Genomic DNA, 11482 nt, shown 5'->3' with positions numbered 1-11482 from the left:
TTTCACAACGAAACACAGCGTCACACACGGCGGCCTAGAGTGAGCAGAGGCCGGGGGCTAGAGTGAGCGGCGGCAGGTGGGCTTGAGAACGGTGCGGCCGGCGGATTCGACGAAGGAGCGTCCGGAGGGCCTGCGGCAACCACATGTGATGACCCCGGGCCGGGCTGGACTCCGCTTCGTCCACGGTGAAAGCAGATCCGGTGATTTGGATTTGAGACTTTAGTCTTTGCAACTTTACAGATCTTCTTTATGCACCAAGAGCTTGTAACACTCCAAAGAGAAAGGAAAAATTGAAATCGCATCATATGACCCCTTTAACAATTTAATGCTAAATAAAAGTATCAATATTATTTAAAAAAAAAAATCATAGCGAGTTCAAACCTTTGCATGGTAGTGTATGGAAAAATGCTGCAAATACTGCAGGCCTTATCTTTTTCCCATTTGTGATGTGATGTTGCTCAGTGATGTGGTCTGTTTTGTCCCTCAGGCTGGTTTAGATAAAATGTCTGAAGGACACATGCTTGCTGACGTGGTGGCGATCATCGGTAAGTACTCGCTCTCTCTCTCTCTCTCTCTCTCTCTCTCTCTCTCTCTCTCGCGCTATCTCTCTCTCTCTCTCTCTCTCTCTCTAATTAATACTACACTTTTCAGTTCAGTCTGTTTTGTAGATTTGCATGTCACAGCAATGAACTGCACATTTGCTTGCAGTATTACATTTAAATAAGAGGCCAGCAGCACTATATAGTAAAATCTTCTCTGTTTTCCTTAATTCTTAAATCCCTCCCTGTTCTACTCTGTACTTTTCTAAACAATGTATTTGATTTCATAGTATTATAGCTGCTTTGGTGAAACTCTCTCGCTGTCTTAGACCCACCCCAGTGTTGCTATATCAGGTTGCTCAAATAAACAGCAAATTTGAATGCGCCAGAGAGTTCACATTCTGCTTACAAATATTTTATTTGCTTACATTTTCTTTGACATTCTCCAAACACTTCAATCATCCATTCAGCCTCCACACTTATATCCCTACAAACAAACAATTGACAGTCAGAATTCTGCTTATATAATTACACTGAAAATAATTGGTGTAGAAACAAAATTCCTAGTAAATGTCACAAATAATTACAAAGAAATGGCAAGAAATACATGGAATTAAATGTGATAATGTTGAATTGGAAAGACTTAAATTGTATTTTCTAGTAAAACACTTTAATAATCTTGTAAAAATATGTTTTACAGTTTATGTAATCCTTAACAGATCATTGGTTAAGAATTTTATATTGTTACAAATGACATGAAACCTTCATATTTTCATATTCATATTTGAATATGTCAACAACTGATCTGATTTATATCGCTGAGGCTCATAAATGTTGGTCAGTGCAGTGATATTGTTTATTTTAAACATATGGTGTGTATTTTGAATGAATGTAAAGTCAGTCTACAAGAATGAACAACATGATCTAACATTGCTAAAAAATTTTTTTAAAAAGTCCACTTTTTTTTACGTGCCTTCTGCTCTGTGATTGATAGTTTATACTTTTTTTTTCAGCAAGTAAAAAGCTTTTTACAGTAGCATAATTCTAAAAATGTTCACCTTCAGGTTGATACATGTCTTTTTGCTATAAAATCTCTACTGAGTTATAAATGTCAGAACTTGTATATTGTTTAATATTTTAAGATGAACACTTACTGAACAAAAGCAACTTACATTTACTTATGTATACATCAGTTGTTAGAAAAATCCTAGGCTTTTTGATCTCCAAGTCTTTATATTACATTGAATTTTGACCCCCCACAATAAAAACTACAGAGATTTGATCATAAATCTAAGCATTTACTCTAAGCAAAAAAAAATAAACAAACACTTCTCAGTTGATATTTTTAATGCAGTGTGAAAATCTCTGAAAATTAAAATGACATTGGAAAAAATATATCTTACAAAATTAATCAGTTTTCGTGTATTTTTAGTGTTTTATTAGCAATTTGATGTTGCCCTGAGCCTCAACCTGTTGTCTTTTTCCACAGGCACTCAGGACATTGTGTTTGGTGAAGTGGACCGTTGAGGACACCAGTGTCTGATCTTGATTCTGTCTTTGTGATCCATTCTAGTGATATTATGACAGAAGTTACTCTCATTTCTCTATGTAAATATTTATGAAACCGAATAAATATTTTAAATCTTAAAAACCGCAAATTCTCTTTATTTACACTTGGCAGGTGTTTTTATCTAATGTGACTTGCGAACAAAGAAGGCTACAACTTTACAAGTGCTGATTGTAAAAGTGCAAACTTGCACGTAGATTCTGTGCATGCATTTTTTTCATGTATATATTAGTGCTGTCAAACGGTTAAGTTTTTGTTTGCATAAGATATGCGTGTGTGCTGTGTATATTTATTATGTATATATAAATACACACACATACAGTATATATTTTGAAAATATTTACATGTATTTACATGTCTATATTTATATTCATATAATTTATATTATAAATAAATATATTTAATATATAAAAATAGCATATTTTTCTGAAATATAAACATGCATGTATTTGTATTTATATATACATAATAAATATACACCGTACCCACACATATGTTATGCAAACAAAAACGTTTATTTTGGACACAGTTAATCGCGATTAATCGTTTGACAGCACTAGTATATATGCAAAATAACTGCAATTAACAACGCTGAATCGGCATTTCCAAGGATCAGCAGTCTAAAGCAGATCACATGGTTTTCGGCCCTTTTTCCTCTTCGTCACTTGGGTGGGGGTGGTTTATCTTGAAAACTGACATATTTTCACCACAACTTCCCTCTTGTCGGCCTCTGATGTGCTTTTCACATCTGTTCACTGAAAGTCTTCTTTGGAGGTGTGCGTCCCGTGAGGTACGCAGAAGCAAAGCCAAGTTTTTATGATGATGATGATGAAGGTGGGGTTGCCCTTCTCTCTTCTTTCTATTTGGCTCAGCTTCGGCAGTGCTGGTAAGTGTTAAATGCTGGCGCTCTTTATCTGTGGCGAACGTTGTGTTTTGCGAATCTTGTGCGGTTACGTTGATAGAAGTGCTACAGGTTGACAAAATGTTATCAACTAATTTAAGTTTTCAATTTTAAGCTGCTTTTTCATCTTGGAAATATACTTAATAATTTTGATAATGGCAATTAAGAATTTTAAATGTATTACATTAACAACTTTCCCTTTTTAGGGAAGGCCTGATGGCTATTGCAATTTTTTTTATGGTATATAACAAACTAAAACCTTGCGAGAATGGTGGAAAATTCTCTTTTGGATTACTTTTTTTTTTGTTTGTTTTCAGGTAGTCATTTTGTCTGCTAAACTTGTGAAGATTAACACATTATGGACTTCCTCTGGGCTTGTTCATAAATTATGAAATAATGCCACTAAGCATGTGCGCTCTGATCACATCCTAAATATGGAAGTATGCAGAGATTTTATGAAAGGTTTTTATTCTGTATTTTGTAAAAGCTTATAAATTAAAGCAAGGGATGTTTAAAAATCCAATGCACATCTATGTAAATGCTACAATCCAGCATTCACTAAAAGAAAAAAAAGAAGTTAAGTCTGTAAGCGCCTTGGTTAGTCACGTCTATATAAAGTTCACTTTTCACATCTCTTGTTTTCACAGTCCTTACTATATCTGAACTTTGATGTTGGAAACTTTGTTGCCAGGAAGTAGCCTCTTCTCATTCTGTCAACAAAGCTTGAACCACACAATATGACTCTATAGTACAATGCCAACTGCTTAGCCCAAGCTTGCAGTAATAACAGAATAAATACACTAGTAACACTTTTCAGCACGTTCACACTGGCTAGTACATGTGAAACTAGTGCTACTTCTTACGTTTAGGTTGTGGCTAATTGAGTTTTGCTGGTCCACTTCCCTTCTGTTTCTCTGTAAATGAGGATGCTATATAAGTTGAATTAAACAACAGGGTTTAAGGATTTTTGAGCTTTGTAGTATTTACTTAATGTCATTTCTTATGCAATTCTCATTGAATGCATGCTAAATCTAAGTTCACTGATGCAACACATTTTTGGCATCAAGGTTCGAGACAAAAATCATGCATTTTGATCAACCAACAGTATTTTTGTCAATATGTTGCACTAGAATTAATCTATTAAACCTCAAGCTAGTAAGACAACGGTGTGTGTTGTTTAATACAGAAAGTTTAATTGTAGCAGGTTTCACTGTAAGCATGTGGTCAGTGGAGTTTTGTCTGTGAATTTACACGAAAAGAGAAGTAACACTATTCTTTAGGATACGATACTAGGTGAGAAAAACACATGCTCTTGCTATTTCTTTAACGTTTCAGCACATTTAGGCATTAGTCTCTCACAAAAGCTTTTTTCTTTTTCTTTTCTTTTTTTTTTTACATTTTTTGCATATGTAATTAAAATGATTCATTATAAAATAATTATTTAACAAATATTATTCAGTGTTGTGCAATGATTGTGTTGAATGTACGAGTCGGTACAACATTCCCAAAAATCATAGTTTATTGTTGTGTATTGATGTCTGATAATTAGAACTTGTTTATTGTTTAAACACAAGTGATTTCTTATCTTTCATGCTGTATAAACATTATAAGAGCATCACCAACGCTTCGATACAATTCTAAAGATGTGGTGCATCAATTTTTGCAATTTACTAATAACCACAAATTTACAGAGAATTTATTAAAATACAGCAGATAAAGTGTTTATACACTCATGATCCTATGTACAGTAGGAGGGACCTATAAAACTGACTCACGGACCATTTTGTGCAATAATAAAAAAAGCATATTTTCAATGTTAATAATTGTTATAAAATACTTTAACTGTAGCACAATATGTTGAGTTTTTTCTTTTCCTAATTAACTTTTTTGAAGATGCGATGAGTTTGAAAGAGCCGCAGATATGCTACATCTTGGACGTGGTTCTGTTCATCTATGGGATTGTTCTCACTGTCCTGTACTGCAGAATGAAGGTACTGTATATCTGAGCAAACTCATCGTTTTTTCTTTTTCTTTCTTTTTTTTTTGTATCTTGCATTTGAAATTCTAATATGATTTAATAAATTGAATTTGTTTAAAACTAGTCTAAATATCATATAACAGGCCTGATCTGAATACAGAGAGTATATGCCATCCTGAAATTATTTGGTAAAAACAATTATATTGAAGTTATTAATTTAATACAAACAATTAATATCTTTGTCTTATATATATATATATATATATATATACTGGGGTTGGACAAAATAATGTGAACACCTGGTAAATAGGCAGTATTTTTTATTAAGGTGTTTTACCACCATTTGCCTTTAATACAGCTTCCAACATTCGTAGATCAGATTCATACAGCTTTGTAATAGTCTCCATTTGAATGTTTTATATAAAAACATCTGTGTGCTGGAGGAGGGAATTGGCTTCTAACATTTGTCTTGAAAACTGTCCACATATAGCAGACAAAGAAAAGATAATCGCGATGTTTGTCTATCACTGTTGCCTACAAATTATATTAACCCCTATATTAATGGGTTTTCACATTATTTTGCCTACACACACACACACACACACACATATATATATATATATATAATACACACACATTCTTCTGTAATATGAAATGTATACATCAAATTACAGAAGATTGAATGATTATTATTATTATTATTATAATTGTTAATTTGTTCATTCTTTGGCAGATGCGAAGTAAACAAGCAGAAAAATATTCAGGGGTAAGACTGGTTTTTGGTGGAAATCTATCTGTCTGTCTGTCTGTCTAATTTTAGGTAATATGTTTGCATATTATATCTGTTTCAGAAAAACATTATAAAATGGAATAAATAAAACGCTAGAATAAAACAAAAAAGCAAATGACATTTATGTGTCTTAACTATTAATATCCTTAAAGCAACCCAAATGTGAGCAGCATATTCTTAAACTTCACACGTTTCATGAGACTCAATCTTATGTTTCAATCGCCAAAATGATCTTCTTTTGCTTACTGTCCTTCTCCACCCCTTCACACTTTTACATCTGGTCTTGAACTGTGTGAAGTCTGCTTTTCAGTATGAAACCTTTCGCACAATATATGTACTATTTTCTTTTGCTTACTGTCCTTCTCCACCCCTTCACACTTTTACATCCGGTCTTGAACTGTGTGAAGTCTGCTTTTCAGTATGAAACCTTTCGCACAATATATGTACTATTCCTGTATGCGACCTTTTACATTTTTTTATAATCGACACTTTACACTAAATGTACACTCTTAAAAATAAAGCTTCCAAAAGAGGGTTTTTGCAGGATGCCATAGAAGAACCATTCTCGCTTCCCCAAAAAACCTTTCAGTTGGCAGTTTCTTTAAAAAAAATATATATATTTTTTTTTAGTGTAAAGAAATTTCCTTAAATCTCAAGAACTTTTTTTTTTTTACTATAAAGAATTTATTGTCCAGTGGAAAGGTTTCATGGATGTTGGAGGTTCTTCATGAAACCACAGATGCCAATAAAAAAAATCTTTATTTCTAAGAGTGCAATGCAACAAAAAATACTGTGTGACCATATGTGACAAATATCACTGTCCTTTCAAAAACCTTTGAAGCCCCACGTACGCATTTCTTTTTGTGTGTGTCTGTATTGTTGCAGGCTTTCTAATGTTTTTTTTTTTCTGATTGTTTACAGAGGAAAGATGCCGGCGAAGGGGTTTATGAGGTATTTTTGTTGTGTTGTGGTTGTTCAATACTCTGTGTAGCCATAGTTTAGACCTGTCCTGTGTGTATGTGTATATTCTTTATTTGTCCTTTATTGCGTTCCACTGTAAGAGCAGTGAAAGACACACACAAATGGGTTAAACATCATTTGTGACCCTGGAGCACAAAACCAGTCTTAAGTAGCTGGGGTATATTTGTAGCAATAGCCAAAAATACATTGTATGGATTATTATTGATTTTTCTTTTATGCCCAAAATCATTAGGATATTAAGTAAAGATCATGTTCCCTGAAGATATTTTGTAAATTTCCTACTGTAAATATATTAAAACTTAATTTTTGATTAGTAATATGCATTGCTAAGAACTTCATTTGGACAACTTTAAAGGCGATTTTCTCAATATTTAGATTTTTTTTTGTACCCTCAGATTCCAGATTTTCAAATAGTTGTATCTCGGCCAAATATTGTCCGATCCTAACAAACCATACATCAATGGAAAGCTTATTTGTTCAGCTTTCAGCTGATGTATAAATCTCAATTTTGAGAAATTGACTCTTATGACTGGTTTTGTGGTCCAGGCTCACATTTAATCTCATACACACACAAACACACACACACACACACACATATTATTCATTTATATCACCACGCATATACATATTGTTATTATTCATATTGTTATGCAACTCCTTGAAGGCGTAAAGAATATCTAAATCCTCTAAATATAAGAAGCTGTTATATAGTAAGTAATGTAATGATAAAGTGCAGCAATTTCATAGCATTTAACTGATCTACATGAAATCTCTGAAGCGTTGTGGTTGATCTGGTGAGCTTCTATTGAAATGGTGCTGACACTCTGCCACATCCGTGTTGTCCTTCTCTCTCCTCCACACCACAGGGTCTCAAGCCTCACGATCAGGACACATATGAGACCATCAAAATGAAAAAAGGAAAACAATGAGACTCGAGGCAAAAGGAGGAAAGCAAGTTTCTGGACTTAATAGCACTGTCATCTTAAGCATGTCCCTACTGTAAATAAGCTCTTAAAAGAATGTTTTGTTTATACTGAAATAACTTTTGGTAATCACTTACGTCAGGCTTTTTGTTTGCTGTTTGTTTGGCAGGCACATACCAATAATCAAACAGAATGCAAAAGGAACGTATTTTTGTGTGATTATTCTATTTGTTTGATAGTTTAAATGGTTTAGTTTTAAAATGTTGATGAATGTGTTTTTGTTTGCCTTTAAACTACATTTTAAGCTTCTAACATGTATACCACAGCTGCGTGTCACCATTTTTCGAGGCTAACTTCCTGCTCTAGCTTCAACATGCCACCAACACCACAGAGTCCGAGTCATTTCCTGTTTTAAAGAATACATGAGTGGTCTGACAAAAAGTGCATCTGACTTTGACCACAGGTGTGAGCGATGGAAACAGAGCTGTGTTTGGTTGTATATGTGTGTAGGCCTTTTCTTTCCATTGGTTTAATAAGCACTCATATTGTTTTGCTGTGTGGCAAAAATAGTTTTTTTTTTCTGCTACATGTTGCATTTGAGAAAACAACTATGGAAAAAAAAAGATATACCATTGATGGTCAGAATTGATTTACATACTTATTATAAGAGTATTTAATTAAATATGTCCAAAATGTAATTATTTTGTCCAGTTGTGCTTACATGTTTTGCTATTTTTTGGGGCCAGTATCTATTAGTCATCATGAAATGGTTTCATTTCCTTTCCACAAAATAATCTGGTTTCAGTTCTTACATCAATAGATTTGCAGATAGTTATGATGATAAACATTTAATTTAGTCAAAATTAAGAAGAACTATTTTGCAGGCAGTGGTGATGATACACAATCCTACTATTCTTGTATAATTAAACTTCCAGATTTTATTTTGTCAAAATCAAAAATAATTGTAAGAATTTTAAAAGAACACTTTTTTTTACCTTTTGAAAATGAAAAAGAATGAAATGTTTTTTTTTTGTTATGAATTATTTCCTGTTACTCTCTTTATTATTTGATAATCTTGTAATGTAATCACATTTACAGTAATTACGATGACAACTCAAGAGTAAAATTACTGTACAGTGAAATATAGTCTTTTTTGAGAGAAAAATACTTGTAATTCATGCTGAAAAGCTACATTGTAGCAGGTCTGAATTTATGTATATGTAATATATCAACACATATCTGGAATCAAATATTAATTACAATTGTTACTTCTTACCACGGCAAATATTATTTGGTTAACAAGATTTCACTTTATTTTCACAACAGCAGCAAATGCGAGATGTTTTGTCTACTGAGTACATAGCTGACATCTACATCTATAGCAACTACTCCAGTCACCTTTATTTCTATAGCACTTTATACTATACAGATGGTTTCAAAGCCGCTTTAAAGTAATAAATAGGAAAATAATAGCAATGTTCATCAATTATGAAACAAGTTCAATTCAGTTAAGCAACTCTACAAAGACAATGTTATTCAGCTCAAGTCAGTTCAGTTGATTCAATTCAATTTCATCCAGCTTGGTTTTGTTCTCATCCGATAGTGCCGTCAAATCGATAATAGTAACAGCAAAAATCATCTTAATTTGATTTAGCGTTCTTTAGTAAGCTGATTATTTAGTAGGCATGACTTTTTACACATGCCAAACTGATTCAATTACTGCTTCCTTCAGCTATTACTTTATTTTTCTTGAGACAGAGAAAGTTGAGTCTTCGCTCACAGTTGTCAGGTTTCCAAACAATCTTTTTTTTATTAAACACCCCACAGTGCTGATCCACAGGAGGGCACTGTGGCTCCCCCTCAGATGACCAGCCCTTATATTCAACATTATTTCCATCTACCCAAAACCAATGACCGGCTATGAACCGTAGACCAATCCACACATCGTCCACATGGGCTGGCGTGCTCTTATTCTTCGCCTCTATCATCATCGGATCTGAGGTTAGGCCAGCCATATCAACGTGGTTTTGTCTGCAGTATTCCAGGGCCTCTATCCATGTGTTTTCCTTCTGCACCAGGATTAGCTCAAATACCTCCATACAATAAAACGGTATAGATAAAAGGCAAGTGGCATCATGCAGTTTAGCATTTGATTTTAGAACCGCAGCACACTGTTCATGCAAAGCATCCGGTTGTCCAGAATCCCACATGATATTAGATGCATTCTCACCTCCACTCCATTTCCAGAGCAGTGGGCTTTGGGAATCTCTTTGAAGTCCAATCCAGAAATATTCAGAAGTGATCTTTGGATTCGCAGAGAGTAGTTTCACTTCTACATTGCTGGCGGTGGACAGGTCATCATGGTACTTTCTGCAGTACTGCTGTGCATCTGTCCATGTCATGCTCTCATTCACATAAATGTGTCGTCTGTAGAGGCTGGTGTTCACAATAAAGAGAGACTGAACCAGAAACACAGTCACTGTAGCCTTCATTGCCATACTGTCAATGTATCCGGTGTTGGAACAAGAGCAGAAATGTGGTGAAGTTTTCAAGTCTGCATTTATTTATTAACAACAATTTGATACCACACCTCTCCAATGATTTCCTACATAACAGACCAATAAAAAGCAGTCCTGGCCAATTATAGGATTGGCCCTTCCTTCTCTTTTATCCTGCATTGCACACCCCACCACTGGAAGCGGTATATATCACAGGACAAAAACAAAATGTGATTTGACTTACAAAGTGGAAATGAACTGTGCATCTTTCATTTTGTAATTTTCATAGATCAACACTCTTCATTTCCATCCTCAACCACTCAATGTACGAACATTTCCAGAAAGAATTGTAAAAAAAAATAACTTCCTTTTCATGATTTTATTTACAATAAATGAAAACATGTTTAATTATCTCTCCCTAAAGTTGGCATGAAAAGAAAGTTGCATTATCTTGACTTTTTTCCCCCCACTATTGTGATGTATTAATGGAAGCTTGTTTCCACCACGGCATAAAAAATTAAACAGATATTTGTGACTTCTGACTTTTTTCCTCACAATTCTGAGATTATATCTCACAACTGTAACTTTTTTTCTTGTAACTGACCCTTCGCTAAGACCCGTCCCCTTTAGTTACTGCTGCGACGTATGACAAGCCATTGCGTTCTTACGACACATCATGTTGTCATGCAGTGAAAAATACATCGTGGAGCAAAGACGACACTGACAACGTGCTAACAGACAAGACAGAGCAGGTTACTTCTGGTATGAAACAAAGTCTTTCACATTTTGTCATTTTATTAAAGAAATTCAAACAATAAAAACTGTTATGTGGCTCTTTAAAGGGATAGTTCACCCAAAAATGAAAATTTGATGTTTATCTGCTTACCCCCAGGGCATCCAAGATGTAGGTGACTTTGTTTCTTCAGTAGAACACATATGATGATTTTAACTCCAGCCGTTGCAGTCTGTCAGTCGTATAATGCATGGCAAGCGCAAGTAAGTACCATTTTGATTAGCCGTCGTACCTACAATGACTGTGCACTGTGTAAACAATGAGTGACGTATGCGCGCGAGAGATCACTTCCGGCGCTTGCGTAAACTACGCCAGAGCTCGTACACACCTCACGCACCGGATGCCGTGCGTGCGCCCAAAGACAGTTGGACATAGTGGTGTATTAGAGGTAAAAAAAAATGATATAAATACTGTTCAGTTTCTGGCACAAACCGATCGTTTCGTGTCTTAGGACATCAATGTGTCGTCACGAGCCGCAGGGTTTAATTTGGATTTGTCTGTGCATGTTTTTT

The 11482-nt window shown here is 34.5% G+C and overlaps 2 protein-coding genes across 2 annotated transcripts in view; both read left to right on the top strand.

Moving 5' to 3' along the window:
- Window positions 1–2190, top strand: part of LOC107683510 (NADH dehydrogenase [ubiquinone] iron-sulfur protein 2, mitochondrial) — a 22953-nt gene extending 20763 nt beyond the window's left edge. Inside the window, exons 13-14 of the mRNA XM_016479566.1 lie at window positions 488–545; window positions 2029–2190. Coding sequence (XP_016335052.1) covers window positions 488–545; window positions 2029–2066 — 96 coding nt within the window. The 3' untranslated portion in view covers window positions 2067–2190. The remainder of the gene's footprint in view (window positions 1–487; window positions 546–2028) is intronic.
- A 595-nt stretch (window positions 2191–2785) lies between these two features.
- On the top strand, window positions 2786–8531 carry LOC107683511 (high affinity immunoglobulin epsilon receptor subunit gamma-like). Its single transcript, XM_016479568.1, has 5 exons — window positions 2786–2992; window positions 4901–4998; window positions 5719–5751; window positions 6697–6726; window positions 7623–8531. The coding sequence occupies exons 1-5, from the start codon at window positions 2923–2925 to the stop codon at window positions 7683–7685; spliced, it is 294 nt and encodes a 97-aa protein (XP_016335054.1). The 5' UTR covers window positions 2786–2922; the 3' UTR covers window positions 7686–8531.
- Window positions 8532–11482: the final 2951 nt, after the last annotated feature.

This window comes from Sinocyclocheilus anshuiensis, unplaced genomic scaffold (assembly GCF_001515605.1).
Source record: "Sinocyclocheilus anshuiensis isolate Anshui unplaced genomic scaffold, SAMN03320099.WGS_v1.1 scaffold874, whole genome shotgun sequence".
Classification (NCBI taxonomy): Eukaryota; Metazoa; Chordata; class Actinopteri; order Cypriniformes; family Cyprinidae; genus Sinocyclocheilus; species Sinocyclocheilus anshuiensis.
The sequence above is the reverse complement of the archived record's forward strand: the minus strand, read 5'-3'. Positions and strand labels throughout refer to the sequence as shown.

Coding starts and splice junctions, on each gene's coding strand:
- LOC107683511 (XM_016479568.1), top strand. CDS start 2,923: ATGATGATGATGATGAAGGTGGGGTTGCCCTTCTCTCTTCTTTCTATT. Junction 5,752..6,696: donor AAGCAGAAAAATATTCAGGG/GTAAGACTGGTT, acceptor GATTGTTTACAG/AGGAAAGATGCCGGCGAAGG. Junction 6,727..7,622: donor CCGGCGAAGGGGTTTATGAG/GTATTTTTGTTG, acceptor TCCACACCACAG/GGTCTCAAGCCTCACGATCA.